The sequence below is a fragment of the Talpa occidentalis genome, unplaced genomic scaffold (assembly GCF_014898055.3).
Source record: "Talpa occidentalis isolate TD23 unplaced genomic scaffold, MPIMG_talOcc4v2.1 talOcc4.10, whole genome shotgun sequence".
Classification (NCBI taxonomy): domain Eukaryota; kingdom Metazoa; phylum Chordata; class Mammalia; order Eulipotyphla; family Talpidae; genus Talpa; species Talpa occidentalis.
Window position 1 is genome coordinate 65,599,140 of NW_023600993.1, and position 19,642 is coordinate 65,618,781.

Genomic DNA, 19,642 nt, shown 5'->3' on the forward strand with positions numbered 1-19,642 from the left:
CTCAGTGTTGTGTCAAGTGGTAGGACTCTGAGGCAGTTTCCAGCTCGGGGTGTGCCTGGCTACATTGGAGAGGTTTCTGTATGACAGCACCCATGTCCTGCTGAGTCAAGATCACAGGTGTGGTCAGGGAATCTTCATTTTAAAATGCATCTCTGGTAATGTGACTTGCCATGGTCAGGATTCAGCTGCAGAAAAGGCAAGTCACTGCTGCTCTCTTAAGCACAAGGTGGGGGGAGGGGGGTTATACAGAGTGCCTGCAAGGCCTCTGGAAAGGAGCAGTCTCTGGGTGGCTCCCAGCCCCACCTCGGGAATAGTCAGAATGGATGTAGGAGCCCGCACAGGCACTGCTGAGTTTCCAGACATATTGTTATAACTGCTCCTGGGGTCAGGAAACCAGGATTGTTGCTGGCTCACCTGCCTCCTGGCACTCTCTTGCAGCTAGTGGAGCTGATTCCAGAAAACCGCAGCGTTTCCAGCCTCTGACTGTGCTAGGTGGCAACCAGGCAGCCCATCTTTCATTTCTCCCTTGTGCAAAATGTCACCTGCTGTGACCTAAGCCCCACGCAGAAACCCAGGTGGAGGTGGCTGAGGAGGAAGTTGTGCCTTGGGAGGTTACACTGCTTGGAGTGAGAAAGGCCACAGCTAGTGCAGGCAACAGTGTTTGTGGAACCCAGTTACCCTTGACACCTAGGAGATTGAACAGTCCAGTGTAAGGACCAGGATCCAGGGAGCTGCAGTGGGGCCTGGTGTCCTTCCTCATGCAGGTGACCAAACACTCTTTGTCACTCTGGTGCAAAGGCCTTTGGCCCCCTAGCTGTTCAAGGTCTGCTCTAACAGGCTCTGGTCTTCACTCTGGAACTTAGTCCTTCCATCTGTGTGGGCTTCCCTAGATGTGGACTCATCACAGGCCAGGTCAAAGGACAGCCTCCTATCCTCGAAGATAAAGCCATTCATTTTCTGGACTTTACAACTATATTGTGGGCCAGTTTTCCAGTCTAATGTTTTACATGAGGAGGTCTTTGGCATGTTATCAGTTGGTGCAAGTGAGGCACTTTTGTGGAACCATAGAACAGTGCTGCTCCTGAAGGGGCATGAGACCTGGTGTAACCCCAGCATCTAGTGCCTTCCAGCAGGGCTGAGCCCACAGCCACTGGCAGTCACCCAGGTAGTGGGGCTGCTGCGAGCGTACGTAAGCGTATCCTCTACCTCTGACCCTGGACATGAGAGAGCAGCAAGTGGAAGCTCAATTTCTGAGCTTACACAGAACTCAGCACCTTAGACCCAGGGACAGGGTGGGGGGTGGCCTAGAATAGTAAGTAATTTGGAGTGGAATCAAAGAGGCATGCATTTTCTTCCACAAATTATCAGCTATTGTTTTGATGAAGCAAAAGCTTTTGTTGAAGTGACCTTGAAGGACAGCCTCAATGGGAGTGGGGTGTAAGGGGTGTTACAGGTCCAAGGTTGGGTCTCTGCAGCAGGGCCTCCTCCTCCTGACTCCTGGATCAGTTAGAAGTCATGCTGGTGAGTGGACACTGAGCATGGTGGGAATATAATACCATGATAATTGGCAAATGCTATAAAACTAGATGCTAGCTTTATAGCATCACTTACCAGCAAAACAGTGGGTTTCCTGAGCCTCCTGTTCTTTCTAACAGTTTCAGGTTTCTTCAAGCAGGTTCTGAGAGACCTGGAGAGCAGCATGGGCCTGACGCATGAGATTGGGCCTTAGGGTGTGACTTTATCTTCCTGCTTCTTTCCTCTAGGTATTAATTTGGAATGCTCTCTCCATTCACAGTAAAGCCTGAGAGATAGTGCAATCCATAATGTATCTAGTCTAAGATCCCTGCGTGAACTCAGCTGCTCTGGGTTTGTCACTGCTATTGCAGCCCCATGCAGCCTCTGTGGAGAGACTCACAGGTGCCACCTGGGCATGTATCTGGAGCTGGAGCTGAAAAACAGCCTGTGGCATTTTTTTTAACCACAGGATTAAGTGAATGTTTTCGGAAAGTTAAAACCTATATTCTCTTCCGTCTTCCAAACTTCACCAGGGAAAGGGCATCACTCTTCTGGCTTCCCCTGGAAGGTAAATGGCACCTATCGATTGGCAGGTGAATGTCGTGCAGGGTGCCAGCTGTTTTCCAGGACTGGGGTCTGCTAGTGTACTTGTCTGGGGCTGTCAGCTTGCAGGAGCTTCTGGGGTTCAGTGTATTGGTGTTACCAGTGTCAGGGTTCAGCTACCTGAGGTGCATAGAATGCTAAAGATATGCCACCTGCGTTTGGGAAAGGACTTTAATGCAGAGCTGGAAAGTGGAGCTGGGTAAAACAAAAGGGTTGAATTTTACTGGCTGGGAATGGATTGGGGCACAGGAATATGGGTTTGGCAGGAGGTTTTGGGTGAGTGGACAGAGGCACAAAGGAATGCAGCATCGGCTGAGATCATTGGTGGAGGGGGCTCTTGTCCATATATGGCCTGGCTGTCAGATCTTCCAATAAGTGGATGACTTATGGACAAGCGCTGGACCTGGTTGCCAGGTTTCCTTTATCTGGAGAAGGAAAATTGCTTAGGAAGTACAAGTTAATACTGGTATTGGAGCAAAGGGGTAATAACTAATTTAACTGGCCAGGCTGGAAAACAAAATCAATTAGACTTGGATAATAGCAGAGCTTTCTGCATGCAGAGAGCCTGCAGGGATAGTTTGGGGTGGGTTTCAGATTTTGGGGGCTGATTTGATTGGTACTTGGCTCCCTCAGCAATGTGCACTGGGCCTTGAGCCTGGAAAGGAAAGAACTTCTCTTCCAGAGAAAAGACTCAGCCAAGGCCAAGTGCCAAGTTCCAAGGGGGAAATCAGACATTAAGAAGGGAAGAGAACAGAGGTTTTCTCTAGTCTGACCTATTACTTTTGTGCCATGGGCATTTGTTTAGAGGCCCACTGCATGCTGGGCTGTGTCAGGAGAGAAAGACGGCCTGGATGTGGCTCTCTTGACTGTGGAGCAAACACTGAACTGTGAAGAAAAAGACCACCCTACCCTCCTCCATTCTCTTCCACCCTGATTCCAGAAAGACTGATTTAACTGTCGTGAAAGGACTTTAACACTTCTCTTGCTAATTTCCCTTTTGAGCAGCATTAGCCTCATATTCACAGACTTTATTCTGAAAATAAATTGACAACTCATGGGAAAATGTTGCTTAATTATAAAGTTGGCAGGTGGTACAAGGGTGAGGTTTGGAACCTGGGCTTTAGGGGGTGAGTTGATGCTGAGGGTTATCAGAGGAACTGGTTCAGAGCAGGACCTTTGGAGCCAGGCCTGGGTCCAAATCCTTGCAGCTGAATAGCCTTGAGAAAGTCATTTACCTCCACTGTGCCTTGGTTTCCTCCTGACAAATGGAGGCCGGTTGTGATAATTTGTAGCCCATGGACTGGTGTGAGGATTAAATGGGCCTGGGAAGGATTGGGAGCTATTCTGGGCACTGGTATTAATAGCTGTTACTGCTGTCATTCATGGGAAGGAAATGTGAATAGGGTTGTAGGCAGAGAGGAGCAAGTACCCAGGACAGTAAAACTTAAGATTTGGGGGAGGACCCAGGCCAATCAATGCCTAGGTAAGAGACAATGTGTAAGCAGTGGCTGAAGCCATAGACTATTACAGGTGGTGCCCCCTGGAGGGGGTTGCTGGTGAAGATAGCCTCAGGGAAAATGCTAAAAATATTCCCATTTGGGGTGGAGGGGCTGATAAGAAATATAAGGGACTTTAGAAGGGGGGCAAGGACTATTTTGTCTTTGGATTTAGTGTTTTGGGATCTTTACCATTTGATTTCAGCTCCCACTGTGCCAATCTTCCAGAAGGCTGCTGTGGGCCTCTGAAGGTGGAGGCCTCCAGCAGCCAACCTCAGAGAGGAAGTTTGGAGCCTTTGTAATTAGCTGAGTGACTGAAACTGTTCCCAGTTTTGCTGCTATTATAGCCTGACACAGAAGGTGAAGACTCGGAGCTGGGTTCCTCACAGAGCTGCGTGAGTGTGGCCCTTTGTCAGTTTGTTCAGCTGCTGTAGCTGCTGTCTTGAGTGTTGCTTGTCTGTGATGGGAAATCCCAGCAGCTCCTGGAGTCTTCTGTTGTTTTCATCAATTGGAACTGGGCCTATAGTCTGGCTGCTGCGTGCTCCAGGTTGGCAAAGGCAGGAAGATGCCATCTTAGACATGTGGCCTGTTGTTTGGGAGAGGAGTGCTGCATCCTCAGTGACAGGAAGACGCCATCTTAGCTGCTTTTTGTTTAGGACTGAAAAACATTGGATGCTGCTTTGGGTGAGGTAAAGGCCATTTTTGGCCTCAGTAACTGGTTTGTTAAATAAATCCTTTTGTTGTTTTTCCCTGAGCCTGAGTATTTTTGCAATTGTGTGTGTGGGTGAAGAACTCATATAGTGACCTAGAAACTATTTGGGCAGTGTTCTTGGCCAGTTTTAGTGCCCCTTGCCGCCCTGTATCAAATGGACCCATGGCTGGCCTGGAGAGGAGGTTCCCTGTGCTTACAGAGGGCAACCAACATGGTTGAAGAGAGATAACCCCCCTGGACAGACCTGGATAGGCCCACCTTCCACCTTTGTCCAGCCTCCTGGAACCACAGGCCACATGCCTAGAAGCTGCAGGCTGGTGACTGAGGATATTGCACTCTTAGATCTACTTCCCAGCCAAGGTGAGGTCTTCCTGCAGCACCTGCCATAGGGCACTGAGAAGGTTGGCTGTGCATTTGAATACACTGTGAGTCTCACTCCCCCTGAGCCAATGACTCCAACAACACCTGAGACTTATACAAAAGCACACTGGCATTTCAGTTTCCCACCTGAGTGAGACACTGAGGTACCTGCTTCTGTTAAGGAGCCATCCATTTTATTGGCAAAGAGCAGCTTGGGGAGTTTTTTGTGTGTTTAAGTGTTTAACTAATTTATATTCCACTGTAGTTTCTCTTTGCTAAAGGTCATGCTCACAGAATAATGATGTATGAGGAATTTCACACTTGATTTATGGGTCCATTAAGCTGAATTCCCAGGACTTCTGTTTTCTCGGTGGTAGGAAGTAGCAGCGGAGCAAACTTCATTACTATTAAATCATATTTAAAGGCCACAGTAATGTCAGGGCTGAGGGGTTGGCATGAGACATAAGCCAAATGCAGGCCTTGTGTTCTGCTGGCTCTCCACCTTCTCTCCAAGGGAGAAAGTGTCCCTCTTTCTAAAAGCTGACTCTTCTCAAAGTACTTCATCATCCAAAAATGACTTCCTGAAGAGAATGTAAATTCTTGAGATGTGAACTGAGTGTCCTTTCAAGTTCTTATCTAGACCATGGAATTAACCCCTCCCCTATTGGCACTTAGGCTGGGAGGACGGAAGTTACTGTCTGTGACGTGCTTTTGGTCTGTCCCTAGTCTTACATTCACATAGCAACATGGCTATGGTTTTAGTTCCCTTATTTACAGAAGAAAGAAAAAGTATCTTTGATTTGTTTTTTTTAGTGAGAATGGTCCTTCCCATTGGCTCTCAAAGGGGAGGGCATATTTCTGACAGTATGACACAAAGGTGACTGCCAGCCTTGCCCTCCCTCAGTGCAGGAAGAAGAGAGGCATTTGCAGAGTGGATAAGACCCTCACAGTGGAGAGCTGGGCCTGCGGGTGCTTGTATGCTCATGCTTACTTGCTGTTTCCACTCTTCCAACAGAGGCACACTGAACACCCACTATGAGCGAGGCTTGGTTTTGGCCTGGGAAGAAGGCGATAAGTAAACCCCTAATCCCTGCCTGAGTGTCACCTGAGCTCAGCGGGGCAAATGGACAACAAAGGAACTAAGTCTGTTTGCTAGGGTTTATTTAGCAGCTAGTAAGAGCCAGAGCAATTATAGGAAGTAAGCAAATCATGCATTCCCAATTTGTTTATTCTTAGAATATAACCCAAACTTATCTTGCTTCTCTGGGCCGTCATCAGGAAATGGCAATGGCTAGGAGGGAAAGATACTTTCACATGTGAAAGCTGAAAAAACAGCTTTGATTGGAAGATAGATAAATATCCATGTTTTTTCCTCTCTTTTTCTCAACTCTGTTGCCAGCTCAGTCTGGTTTGGGACTGAGATGGACCAGGTTGCTTTTATACTATCTGAATTTGGGAAGATGTCATGTTAGTTACAAACGCTTGTGGTTGAATTCCTCTTTAGTGTTGGATAAACATTATGCTCAGTTGATACTTACGAGTTGGCTATAGAACGTCTCCATCCTTACCTTAAGGTGGGCCATCTTTTAGTGAAGCACCAGGAACACAAGGTTCTATATTTGTGCATGTTCTTTGCCTGTGTCCACACAGCTGGTTTTACCCTGAAGAGTGAACATTGCAGACAAACTTACATTTCCTGCTTGGTCACTCAATAACAAAAATAACAAATGTTACATTGCTCTTTGCCCTTGAAGGACATAACTTGAACTCATTTTAGTGAGATCATTTCTCAGAAAGCCAGTGGTCATTGTCCTTGGAGAGGCCCTGCAGGCTGGAAGGAAGTCAGTGTTTCCTACAGGGCAGCCCAAAGCACTGGTTACTGATCCCGTTTCATTTGTGGAAGTCTTGGAGAATTCATGGATATCCAGCAATGTACTTTTGAGTAACCTGACATCACAGGCACACTTGAACAAAATTCTTTTTCAATAATTTCAAGACCTAGCTTTGCTGGTCACATTCCCCAGAGGTATAAGTCTGGAGGAGAGTGCTTATGAAAAGCAAAAGTTTAAAATGAAAAATCCAAGCTTAAAAAATAATAGGTTAGCTAGAAAGAAATGGAGATGGAATTAATTTGGGACAGATAGGAAGTCTGGGATATCTGCTTTTTAAAAATAATTCCCTGACAGTAATCTAGGAAAGTCTGACTAAAGAGCAGCTAGTCTATGTCTTGGGGGATGGGGAGTGTGGTTAGTGACCTCATGTGGAATTTGAGCCACCTGTATCAGGTGTAAAACTATTAATAGTTTCCATTATTAAATATAAGATTTGTGGTCATAGGTCTGGGTGCTTCTGTTTTGCTCTGGGTAGGCACCATGCGAATGTGGGGCCATTTGGTGATCTGGAAGTGTCCATATGTGAGGGGGGTCATGAGGGCTGGGTGAGAGAACTTGGGAGCAGGGTGAAGGTGTGCAGGAATTTGAAAGGCTTTCATTGAATGATTTGGATAAATCCAATGAGTTGGATTTATTCTGGGCTTTTTTGGGCTTTATTCTGGATTTATTAAAGGGGTAAGCTAGGAACAATGGGTGGGACTTGAACAACTCTAAGTCTTGGTTCAACTTTAGAAGATTATTTTTCTACTAAAGGGACAAAGAAAGGTTGGTGGTGACTTTCAGCAGTTGGATATTTAAGCAGAGGCTGAACCACTGTGTGGAAATGTGGCGGTGAGATTTCAGAACCCCAGGAGGCTGCCCCATCTGACTTTAGGGATCCTTTCTACTTTGAGATTTATGCCTTTGGCAGAGTGGATAGGATGGGGGGTGGGGGTGAACTCCAAAATTTACCTGGATCCAAGTTTTTGTCAGAAATCTCTCCTGTGGATGCAGCAGCCAGGATGTGCGACCCACCAAATCCAGGTCCAACTCCACGGCACATGCCGAGACCCTTGCTCCTTCAGGGAACTCATGACTGCCTCAGCTTAGTCTCCAGGTCTTCCCTAAGGACAGAAAAGTGATTTCTGCCACTGTGGGGAAAAATGTACTCATCCCTTATCCCTTTGTTGCTTTGTTCCTCCCTCCACAGCCAACTTTTCCAGAAAGCTCTTCCTGCCACTCTCTGATGTACCACCAAACTGGGGTGGTAGGCCTTTCACACTCTTACACATACCCTCACCTCCCCAGCTGGAGTTGTGCTCCTAGAGGACACTTGTCCTCTCATTTCCTTTGTTTAATATACCCTTCCCCCTCCTCCACCACCAAACAGACAAACATTCATCCCTACGGTTCCTAGAACAGAATTTTAATATCTTGGGAATTCATGATCGTAAATGAGCCAATTTTAGTCATTTTAGAATGTAATCTCATTTTTGTTTGTTTGTTCTTTATAAAGAAAGTGAGTTTAAACACAAAGATTTCTGGGAGTTTCCTTCTGATGGGACAGATAATACCTGCTGACAGTTCAGCAGTGTCTCAGGTAGGGGAGCTTCTTGTTAATACTTGCACTGGTTACACAAGGTATATGGCGCTTGCTGGTCCTCAGATGATCATATGACAGCTGAGAACGGTCAGCTGCCACATCTATGCAGCTGCCATGGAAAGCTAATGCAGGCCTCTCTGAACCGTTCACTTCCTTTCCTTAGCTTTGAATTGCTGCCTCTCGCTGTAGAATAAGCACTGAGTTTCATGACCATTGATCCGTGTGCACACATTCGAGCCTCCATCTCCCGGAGCACTTAAACCCTGAGAGCTATGAAACAGGCCTTGAGTTACGCTTCTGAGTTACTGACCCTGGCCACCTCTTCAGTACTGTCATGGGCCATCCCAGTCTCTTCCTTGGGCTCTGGAATCTCTGGAGTTTGATATTGGGGATCATAAGGAGGGATGGTCTTCTTTTCATCATAAACTTAGGCAAGGGTGGATGGGAGCAACAGAATGGAGCTTTTTTTTAATATTTTATGTAATTCTTACATAATTTTTCATGTTTGCAAAATGTATACATTTTCATTTTGGTTATATTTTCCATACAATTGCACCTCCCCTTATTTTGACCCTAATCCTTCCTCTCCCCGCTCCCTCTGCCCCCCGTAGTGTGTCTCTGGTTTATAGTTGCTTGTTGATTTTGATTTTTACTTTATTATAATCAGTCTTTTTCCTGGCCCCTTATTTAGGTTTTCTAAATTCCTGCTTTGAGTGAGACAATCTGGTATTTTTCTTTTTCTTTCTGGCTTATTTCGCTGAACATGATCCCTTCCAGCTCCATCCATGTTGCTGCAAATTGCATGAGTTTATCTTTTTTGATTGCTGAGTAATATTCCATTGTGTATATATACCACATCTTCTTGATCCAAAAGGGCACCTGCACCACTATGTTTATAGCAGCACTATTTACAATAGCTAAACTATGGAAACAACCCAAATGCCCAAAAATAGATGACTGGATCAAGAATGGAGCTTTTGTCTTCCTTCTGAAAGCTTTAAGGAGAAAACATGAAACCCTGCAGAAGGGGTGCACCGGGGTCAGCCTGGGCTGGCATTGCCGGCCGGGCCCAAGTGCAGGCTAGATTTGTGATGTAGTTCTTATCTGGTCTCCTTGCAGGATGGCTTTGGGAAGAGACAAAGTTCCCTACCTAATATGGGGCCTGTTCATTTTCATTCCAGTGCATTTCCCCTGGCAGCCTCTTGTTGAGCTTCTCCTTCTCTGGAGCCCTCTCCTTGACAACCCTTAACACAGAGTGCAGCTATGCCAAAACCCTTGTAAGGGTCCTTGCTGAGTTTGAAGGAAGGTCTGATCTCTACCCTGCCTCTGGCCTGTGGAGACCAGAGAGTGACACCCCTCCCTGGCTTGCTGGAACAATGCGGAGAGCTCTCACCTACCCCAATAAGAGAGGGGGCTTTGGAGTCCCCTTAATCTGTCCATCTGTGTTCTTTTAATAAATTAAAATCAAACCATGTACAGCAAAAATGAGACTGATTGTTTATTTGCAAAGTCCATGTTCGCATTGACTATAGATACTGAAAAAAACTTTAGAGGCAGCGTCCTGCTCCTTCTGAACTCCATGCGCTTTTCTGTACCCTTCTCATGTAGATAAGTGGTAGGCCCTGCCATGCATTCCTTTTTGCCAGAGATGAATCTAACTGGGCAGGGTTGGATCATGTGGCAATCCCTAAGCTAATCAGCTCGCTCAGGGAGGTGTGGTACTCTGATTATTGGACCGAACCCCACAATGAACTAGGACTTGAGGAAGGAGTCCTGTGTGCCAAACCACTGCAGAAGCCCAGCACATCTCCCCTGGACCCATATATGCCTAGCTCAGAGAAAGCCAGGATCTGCAGCCCCTGCCTTGTTGTCTGCCAACCCCTGTCTTGGGGCTACAGGGAGGAAGGCCGTCCTCTGGTCTGCTTTCCCTGAAGACCTGCTGTGGCTTTGCAGAGTTGGCATATGTTGCATGAGCAGAGCCCTGGCTGGCCAGAGCCTGGTGCTCTGTCTTGTGTTCATTCAAAATATAAGGGCCTTAGTTTTTCCCACCAGTGTCTTACTTAGGAGATCTTTTCAAAAGTGCTTGTTTTCAGAAGTGTCAGGGCTATGGCCATCTGGGCTTTGTGGGCAGTCCTTATACCTCAGCGGTGAGGCCGTGAATCTGTCAATACCAGTCTGCAAAGTAAAAAACACTGTCTTCTGGAAAAGAACTTGCCATGCAATAAGCATTCCTATGGCTGCTGTCTTCCAGGCACTGTCTGGATGTGCAGTACTTACAGTTTGCAGAATAATTGAATCCTAAATCACTCTGCATTTTGACCCTCAACTGGCCTTCTCTTCCTTGTACACAGGGAACTGCTGGAGACCACGTGCCGCCTGGCCAACACCCTGAAGAGGCATGGCGTCTGTCGAGGGGACCGTGTGGCCATCTACATGCCGGTGTCCCCTCTGGCTGTGGCTGCGATGCTGGCCTGCGCCAGGATCGGAGCTGTCCACAATGTCGTTTTTGCTGGCTTCAGTGCAGAGTCCTTAGCTGGGAGGATCAATGATGGTGAGCACATGGGCAGTGCGAGGGAGGCCATGTAGTCTTTATTTCTCAAGGTCAAGCAATTAGGGACATAAAATGGAGACAGCCATTAATATAGGTCACAGGAAAATGACACACACTACCAGGACAGGCACATAATTGAATGAGCATTTGTTTTGTGAGCTGAGATCTGAGTATGTGGGGTTTCAACAGGTAAAGAAAGGAGGGAAGAATTCAGTGGGGCTAACAGATGAGTGGTGGAGGAGCACAGTGCCTACAAGGGGCTGGGTCTGGAGGTAACTGGAGTGACTGTAGTGGAGGAAGGAAGAGACATTCAAACAAGATGTTGTTGGAGAAACACCTGGAGGCCGTCTGTCGTGAAGAATGGTGGGTGTTCTCTCAGGAGGCCTGGCATCAGGTACGGGGGTTGAGGTTGTCTTTAAGCTTTCTGTCTGCAGGTTAGTCTCCTAGATAGTGTACAGAACAGTAGTGCCTCCTTGCTTTGTTTGGTGTTGGAGGGTCGAGTGTTTGAATGGTGCCTCATACCCATATATGCTATTCCCTGCACCAGAGAGTCCCCTGAGCTGGCTTCTCAAGAGGGTGCTAAGTTCTGGGGGCCATCAGCTGTTCTTTGTATCTCACAGAGGACTTGCCATTGGGCAGTGAACAAAGCCAGAGGACTGAGTTCTCAGACCCTTGTTGACCACCTGTTTTTTAGAATAGTCTGGGAAGCCTTTCCAGTTCCTTTTAAGGTTTCTCCCGCTACTCTTAAGGATTGGTGCTTTTTCTGCTTCAGTGGAGATGTGGTTTTTGCCCTGTATTCTATTAATGTGGTGTAGTACACTGATTTTCATATGTCAAAGTATTCTTGTATTCCAGGAATAAATCCCACTTAGTCATGGTGCATACTGCTGTTAACATGCTGCTGGATATAGTTTGTTAATATTCTTTTGGGGGGATTTTTACTTCAGTGTTCATAAGGGATATTGGTCTATAGTTTTCTTGGTATATGTTTGTCTGGCTTTGGTATCAGGGTAATGCTGGTTACATAGAATGAGTTAGAAAGTATCTTTTTCTGAAATTTTTTGCAGTTATTTTTGAGAAGTGCTTGAGAAAGATTGATATTTGTCTTTAAATGTCTTTAAGGATAAAAATATATTTTATATTTGTCTTTAAATTTAGAATTCACTACTGAAGCCATCTGGTCTTAGACTTTCCTTCACTGAGATGTTCCCTTTTTATAGAGAAGGAAAGTGAGGCAGAGAGGTTAAGTGGCTTACTCAAGGTCATGCTTTCTATTGGTGACAGACCCTGGATTTGAACACAGGCATTCTGCAACTATTTTAGCATTTCACAAGGATACCCTTTCCTTTCACTGATGTGACCACAGTTACCAAGTGTTTCTATGACAATGCTTTGAAGCAAGCAATAGTAGCTGAGTCTGGAAATTTAGTATATAGGGACTTAGCAGCTGGATGCTGGGGCAGCTTCCAGGACCTCAGAAATTCTAAATCAGACCATGGGAGACCAGGTGAGATTGGAGGGCCTCCATAGGGAGTGTTCCTGTAATTTTTCTCTAGGAAAGGGTTGTGTTTGGGCCTTGCCAGTCAGTGCTATTTGTCAGTCAGTGGGTATTTGTTCCAGATTCGTCCTTAGGGAACTACATAATAATTTACTGCAGACTTGATCCCTCTGGGCACAATTTGGAGGGTCATTCCTTCACCTGTGGTCCTGATGCCCAGTTTGTGTCTTTACCTGATTATCTGCTGTGGGTCTTGCCCTAAGTTAGCTATGGAAGCTCAGGTGTCCCCAGCATTGCCCCAGGCCTGGCCGAGCCTGGCTGAGCCTGACTGGTCTTGGAAGAGCAGGTGTGGAGACTGAAAGGTCTTCCCCTAAAGGTGAGGGTGAGAGAAGCAGTTCCTAGCATCCACCTGAGGGTGGAGTCTTGTTCTTTGTGCAGTGAAGGTTCTTGGTCCACATGAGTTTCCTGGAACAGGGCAGGAAACATGCAGGACACATTGGGGCTTGGCCTGTAGCTGTCCAGCTTTCTTGATCTCTGCCTTTTGTTGTTGCTTTGCTACCACAGTGGCTGTGGTTGGGGCAGTGCAATGGCCCCTGGCCTTGGAAAGACCCAGCTGCAGGTGGGAGGGAATGACAATGTCTATAAGGATTGAGCTTCAAAGTAACTTCTCTCCAGTTCCTTCCTGCTCCTCAGAGCAGGGGAAAGGCATGGCGCTTCTGTAGTCAGCACAAAGATTGCAAAGCAGGTGATTCTTCCTTTTGTTTGTGATTCTTTTACTCAATGTTGGTCTTTATCGCACTCAGACCTGGGATGTATGGGTGTCATTTTGGGCCTTGAGGGGCAGAGTGGGGAGGAGACCCATCAGACATGTTTGTGTTGTCTCCACTAGCCAAGTGCAAGGTGGTTCTCACCTTCAACCAAGGACTCCGGGGAGGGCGTGTGGTGGAGCTGAAGAAGATAGTGGACGAGGCCGTGAAGCAGTGCCCCACCGTGCGGCATGTTCTGGTGGCTCACAGGACGGAAAACAAGGTCCCCATGGGGAATCTGGATGTCCCCCTTGAGGAGGTGGGTTTATCTCACTTGGTGCAGTTGGTGGAGGAGAGGTGACTATTGGGTTAATTGGGTCTGAGTTGTATGTAGCAGCTGCGGGTCTCCCGCTGGGCCTGCAGAGGTACCCAAGGTCTTGTTGTGTTATTTTATGGGCTTAACATTATATCTGGGAGGATGGAACTCAAATACCACAAACACACTGAACTCTAATGTAATAGAGATGATTGGATTCACTCTAATTTTGTGGTATGTCTGCATCTGGAATGGAATTAGGGCAGGCTGGAGAAGGTCAGCCCTGAATCTTGTCTGCCAAGTCCTGCAGCAGCTGGGGTGGGGCCAGGGGTGCTAGGGTGTTCTCAGGGAGGCTGCACAGAGGGGAGTTGTTGAGTGCCCTGGGTGGACTGTTTGTTTATTCCTCCTTACAGGAAATGGCCAAGGAGGACCCTGTATGCGCCCCAGAGAGCATGGGCAGCGAGGACATGCTCTTCATGCTGTACACCTCGGGGAGCACCGGGAAGCCCAAGGGGCTCGTCCATACCCAGGCTGGCTACCTGCTGTATGCCGCACTGACGCACAGGGTACAGGCCTCTGTGGGGGTGGAAGGGAGGTGCCTGCTTGCAGGGCTCCGGGTGAGGGCTGGGAGGAGTTAGATTTATGACTGAAACTCCTGCTATAAAATAGTGGAAGTGGGTATGAGGGTCGCATGTTTTCCCAAGGGTGTTCACGAGCAGGGGTGCTGTGAACCACAGCACTAGGGCAGTGAAGCTCCAGTTCTTGTTGGAAGAGTCTGGGCCCCACACCTGAGTCTCCCTGCTGGCCTGTAGCCTTTCATGTCCAGTGTGGTCTGTTTGCTCTAAGGCTGATGGGAGTAGAGCCCTCATCTGACATGCTCCTGGCAGAGCTGCATTTTGATGCTCATGGATCCTTACTCATAAAAATCAGTTTCCTTTTACAATCGCATCAATACAAAGATGGATACATTAGTATTGTGTATTAAAATGTTTTCTTCCCCTTAAAAGATCCTAGTTTTCTTTTGATTTCATAATAAAATATTTTCATGAACCCCTAAAAGTATCGTGGCCTCTTGGCCTCGATCACCTTGGGCACATTTTAAAAGTAAAATTACAAAAAGATGTATTTTTTATAAGGAAACCTTAATTTAGTACACAGAAATTGTTAAATTTGGCAGTCCCTTAGGGATCATCAAGAAAATGATATGGCCCATTTTTTATTCTAATAAATGCATTTACAAATCAGTAGTAACTTAAATATGGGTGGGGGATTGCAAATTAAAGCAGCTGGGGTAAGAGCAGCTGACACTGCCCAGGTGAGATGGATTTTTTGAGATGCTACCTGTGGATTAGACTCTGTTACAGATGACAAAGTCAGCTCCAGCAGCGCCAGCAGCCAAGGAAATGGACTGGCCTGGTGACTGACTGGAAGGTCCAGGCTTTAACCACTAATTTATATTAAAAAAACTTTTAAACATTCCCAGACCCAAAAAGTAACTTACTAAATCCTACCAAATAGGAATGATCTATTTTCAGATAGTGGGAATATCTGTGACCAAGAAGATCACAAAATAAATCAAATTGTTCCCATCAATTTATAATAAAATGAACATCAGGGTAGGTGTGTGTGCATGTGCTGAGAGTCTTCATTGTTTGTGCTTCAGTGTTACCAGGACTCTGTCTACATGAGAGAAAGAAGTGGGCATGTAGGAATGAGGAGCTCTCATTGGGTTTCTCTTTAATACATTGAGGTATTTTGAAGCATTAGGAATAGAAACTTCCATATTTCTGTAGCTAGATGTTAACATGAGTAGTAAATGATTATATGCTTCTGGAAAGGGGATGTGTACCTTCTCACTCATCTGCACTGAGGCCTACTGCAGGCAGGGCAGGGCTCAGGTCTTAAGGGGCAAGGAGGCCCAGGGTACTATAGGGTGCCGACAGCTTTGTCACCTCTATGCACCACTGCTCTTTTCTAGTGAAGGAGACATCTAGGGAAAGGATTGTTGGGGTAAAAGTGTGCTCCCAGCCATGCACGACCCAACTGTGTTCTGCATGTGGTCAGTTTATGCTGTGCTGCTCCTTCAGCTCCCCAGGCCTCCACCTCTGCTGTTGGATGGTCGGCGGTCCCCACAGCAGGGCCTGGGTGCCTGTAGCTAAGGTGGCAGTGCGTACCAGCCTCTGCGCAGTGTGTTGTTAGTGCCTCATTGTCACTGGGATCTTAGCTTGTGCTCAGGAGTGTGTGCTCGTATGCAAGCATGTGTGTGTGTGAGCAGGGCATGTTCATATTTCACGCATGTGTGCACACACAGGGCTGGGTATGTACACACAAGCTTGTGTGTATGTGTGCAAACACATGGATGTGTACACGTGCAGAGGGCATTAGGGCAGTTGGTTTCTTCAGGGGAAAAGACACGTGATTCTAAAGAGACAATGGGGGTGTGAGTGGATTTTAGGGGTGCCTCATGGGATCAGGGGGCTTGCTGCTTGCTGGGCCCTTTGGAGAATGGCTGGTCCCAGGTACCTGTTCTCCTTCCAAGAACTGAGGGGAGAAAAATCTCTACTCTCATGAAAGATTTGGTAGTTTGGATCCAACTTATATTAAAAATCCTTTTGGTGTCAGGATGCTGTGGTGTTTACAATGTGTTATCCTGATTCACCAGTGCAGCAAAAGGTGATCGTCCTCGAAAAACTCCCTCCTCCCCCTCAGGACATGGCTCCTGGGCCTGGTTTCCAAATGCCTCTGTCTGCCTGGAATCTCCCTGGAGACTCTCAGTGCTCCCCTGTGGCAGCAGGCGACTGGATTAAAAAAAAAAAAAAGATTAAAAAACAAAAAAACAAGATTAATAAAAAATCTTTTCATTGTAAAATGGAACACAGACTGGTTCAGCTCCTATGGAAAACAGTATGGAAGTTTCTCAAAATATTACAAATGTATCTACCACATGACACAGCAATTCCACTCCTAGGTATCTACCTGGAGAATATAAAAGCACTTATTTGAAGGAAAATATGCACTCCCATGTTCATTTATAATAGTCAAACTATGGAAACAACTTAAGAGCTCAAATACAGATGAGTAGGTCAGGAAGATGTGGTATATACACACACTGGAATGCTACTCAGCTGTCAAAAAGATAAACTCCTGCCATTTGTGGCAACATGAATGGAGCTGAGGGGATTATGCTAAGTGAAATAAGTGAGAGGAAGGAAGTCAAATAACAGATAGTGTTACTTAGATATGAACTATAGAGATGCCAAACAAAGGGTCAGATAAAGCCAAAATAACCAGAAACCCTGGAAAGCTGACTATAGAACAGAGGCTACCTGAGGGGTGGAAAGGGGCGGAGGGGTGAGAACAAAGTAGGGAGTAGCACAGTGGACTATGGGGATGGACTGTGGGTGCTTTGGTGGTGGGTGTGGTGTGCTAAAACCTTAAGGGGGAGATCTATACCTCTAAAACAAAAAACAATAAAGTAAGCAAATATTACCTCAATAAAAAAATAGAAGGGAGAAAAGAACATAGATACGGAAAGCCACCAGAGCAAATGTGCAGCTTGGAATTACTAGGCAAACCCCACTGCAGTCAGGAAATGGACCTTTGCCTGCCTCACAGAGGCCCCTTGAGGGCCCATCTGACTGTACCCCCTCCTCGCTGATTTCTAGTTTTGTCACCCTGAAGATATTGTAGCTTACTCTTGCCTACTGATATTTTCTCTCCATCCTTCCATTTCCATAAGCTTTGTCCATTATAGTTGCCTGGCTGTTTGTCCCTCCATCATGCAAACTGGCAGTTGGACCCAGAGATGGGGTCAGGCTCAGGCTGGACCTTTGGCAAAAATGAAGCTAATGATGCTTAATGCATTCCTTGGTCGTTTGGACTTTCATTTTAGTAGTTTTTAAGGAATCCAAGACACTTTGGTATAACTTAATGCAAAAAGATGACCATATATTTTAAACACGACTTGATGGAGTGTCACTTGTGGGTCTACTGTGGCCACCGCCTGTATCAGCACTTTGGGTGTCCAGCACCCAAAGGTCCTGTGCGCCTGTTGGCTGGCAGAATCAGCACTGTCTCAGCCCCAGCCCGCTGCTTATCCTGGTCAAGTTGGGGCTCACATAATGTGTTCTCTGGGGACTCTGAGGGCCAGCTGTTGTTGCATGTACTTGGAACCCTGTCTTTTCACTGTGATGGCTGCACAAAGCCCCCAGTGCACTGACTCGTCCTCCTCTCAGTGTCTCAGTTATAGGTGCTTAGTGAAGCTGGGTGCGTGGGTGACAGGCTTCTGACGGGCTCTTCCTCTGTGTCTGCAGCTTGTGTTTGACTACCAGCCAGGTGACGTCTTTGGCTGTGTGGCTGACATCGGCTGGATCACAGGACACAGCTACGTGGTGTATGGACCCCTCTGCAACGGAGCCACCAGTGTCCTCTTTGAAAGCACCCCAGTTTACCCTGACGCTGGTGAGGATTGATGACCCAAATGGGTGACCAGGAGGGAACTAGAGGAGAGAGGAGAGGTTCACAGGGTCGAGTGGTGCCTGTGCTCTCGTAGCTGCCCCGCCTTGAGCCTTGCATGGTGTGCTGGGGCCGGGTGCCCTGTGTAAAGTGAGATCAGCCTGGCAATGGAAAGGGTCCCATTTGGCACAGAAGCATCTCAGGTATCTCAAGGGCACCTGTGTCGTGTTCTTATCCCTCCAGTGGACTGTCTGCCTTCCTTGAACCCTCCTCTGAGCATTGCCCTCTAGCTCTGTGGCATCTGACCAGATCCAGCCCTTCCTCGAAGCCCAGGCTGCACTAGCCTCCCGAGAGAGGGGACTTTGCCAGGCCTGCCCTATGCCTTAGGGCTGTTCTGTCGCAGCGCCTCGCCTCGTGTTTGTGGCCCGCATCCACCTCCCTGAACTGAAATATCTTGAGGACATGACCATATCTTGCTCACCTTGACATCTCCCTCCCACATAGCAGTGTCCCTAAGCATCTGCTTTCATGTGACTGAATTCTGGGGGCTCTGCTGCAAGGCAGTTATTTTTAATTAATATTTTATTTTATATAATTCTTACATCATTTTTCATTTTTGCACAATGTATGCATTTTCATTTTGGTTATATTCCCCATACAATTGCACCCCCCCTTATTTTGACCCTAGTCCTTCCTCTCCCCTACCCACCCCCACCCCTCCAGTGTGTCTCTGGTCTATAGTTGCTTGTTGATTTTGATTTTTACTTTGTATTAATTAGTCTTTTTCCTGGTCCTTTATTTAGGTTTTCTAAATTCCTGCTATGAGTGAGACCATCCTGTATTTTTCTTTTTCTTTTTGCTGAGCATGATCTCTTCTAGCTCCATCCATGTTGCTGCAAATTGCATGTGTTTATCTTTTTTGAATGCTGAGTAATATTCCATGGTATATATGTACCACATCTTCTTGATCCAGTCATCTATTTTTTGGCATTTGGGTTGCTTCCATAGCTTAGCTATTGTAAATAGCGCTGCTATAAACATAGGGGTGCAGGTGCTCTTTGGAATTGATGTTTCTGTGTCCTTTGGGTAAATACCTAGGAGTGGAATTGCTGGATCATATGGAAGCTCTACGTTTAGTAGGTCAAGAAATCTCCACACAGCTCTCCATAGTGGTTGGACCAGTTTGCACTCACGGCGTTTATGCCCAAGCCCTTCACAGTGCTGAGGGTTAAGTAGATGGAGCTTCCTTGTTACCTCCCTTTGCTGCTCTCTACCTCCACATGGTGCTGGATGGCTCCAGGAAGAGTGTGTAGGGGAACATCTAGGGGTGAGGAGCCAAGTTGCAGGTGTGACCTCCAACACATCCTGTAGCTACTGGAGGTTCAACTGATGCCACCCGGGTTATGTTTTAAATTCATGGCAATATCCTCTTGAATGGATTCCTCGTTGTACCATGTGGGAATATACCGTGTGAATGCAGCTGTCCAGAGCCAGGCAAAGGCTGTTTTCAGCCTGTAGATGCTGGTGTGCCAGGAGATGTTTGGGATGTTTGCTCAGGCCTCTGTCCCCAGAGGGCTTTTCCCATCTCTCAGTGGTGGTATGGGATCCTGTTTTTGTGAGCACATGAGGTATTCACGTGTATCCTGCACATAGTAGCTGTTGACTAATCTCTAATCAATATGATCTCTAATCACCAGTATCTGATGGGCTCTCATACTGACAGTAAATTTGTTTTTTTATAGGCCGTTATTGGGAGACGGTACAGAGGTTAAAGATCAATCAGTTCTACGGTGCCCCGACAGCTGTCCGGCTGCTGCTGAAATATGGTGACTCCTGGGTGACGAAGTACGACCGCTCCTCCCTGCGGACTCTGGGGTCAGGTGAGTCAGCTCTTTTGCAGGAAAGAGTGTTCTGTC

At 46.8% G+C, this 19,642-nt stretch overlaps 1 protein-coding gene across 1 annotated transcript in view; it reads left to right on the forward strand.

The window, feature by feature from the left end:
- Positions 1-19,642, forward strand: part of ACSS1 (acyl-CoA synthetase short chain family member 1) — a 48,909-nt gene that overhangs the window by 15,210 nt on the left and 14,057 nt on the right. The window contains exons 3-7 of the mRNA XM_037493690.2: positions 10,512-10,711; positions 13,099-13,274; positions 13,685-13,837; positions 17,585-17,732; positions 19,469-19,606. Of these exons, the coding sequence (XP_037349587.1) occupies positions 10,512-10,711; positions 13,099-13,274; positions 13,685-13,837; positions 17,585-17,732; positions 19,469-19,606 (815 nt within the window). The remainder of the gene's footprint in view (positions 1-10,511; positions 10,712-13,098; positions 13,275-13,684; positions 13,838-17,584; positions 17,733-19,468; positions 19,607-19,642) is intronic.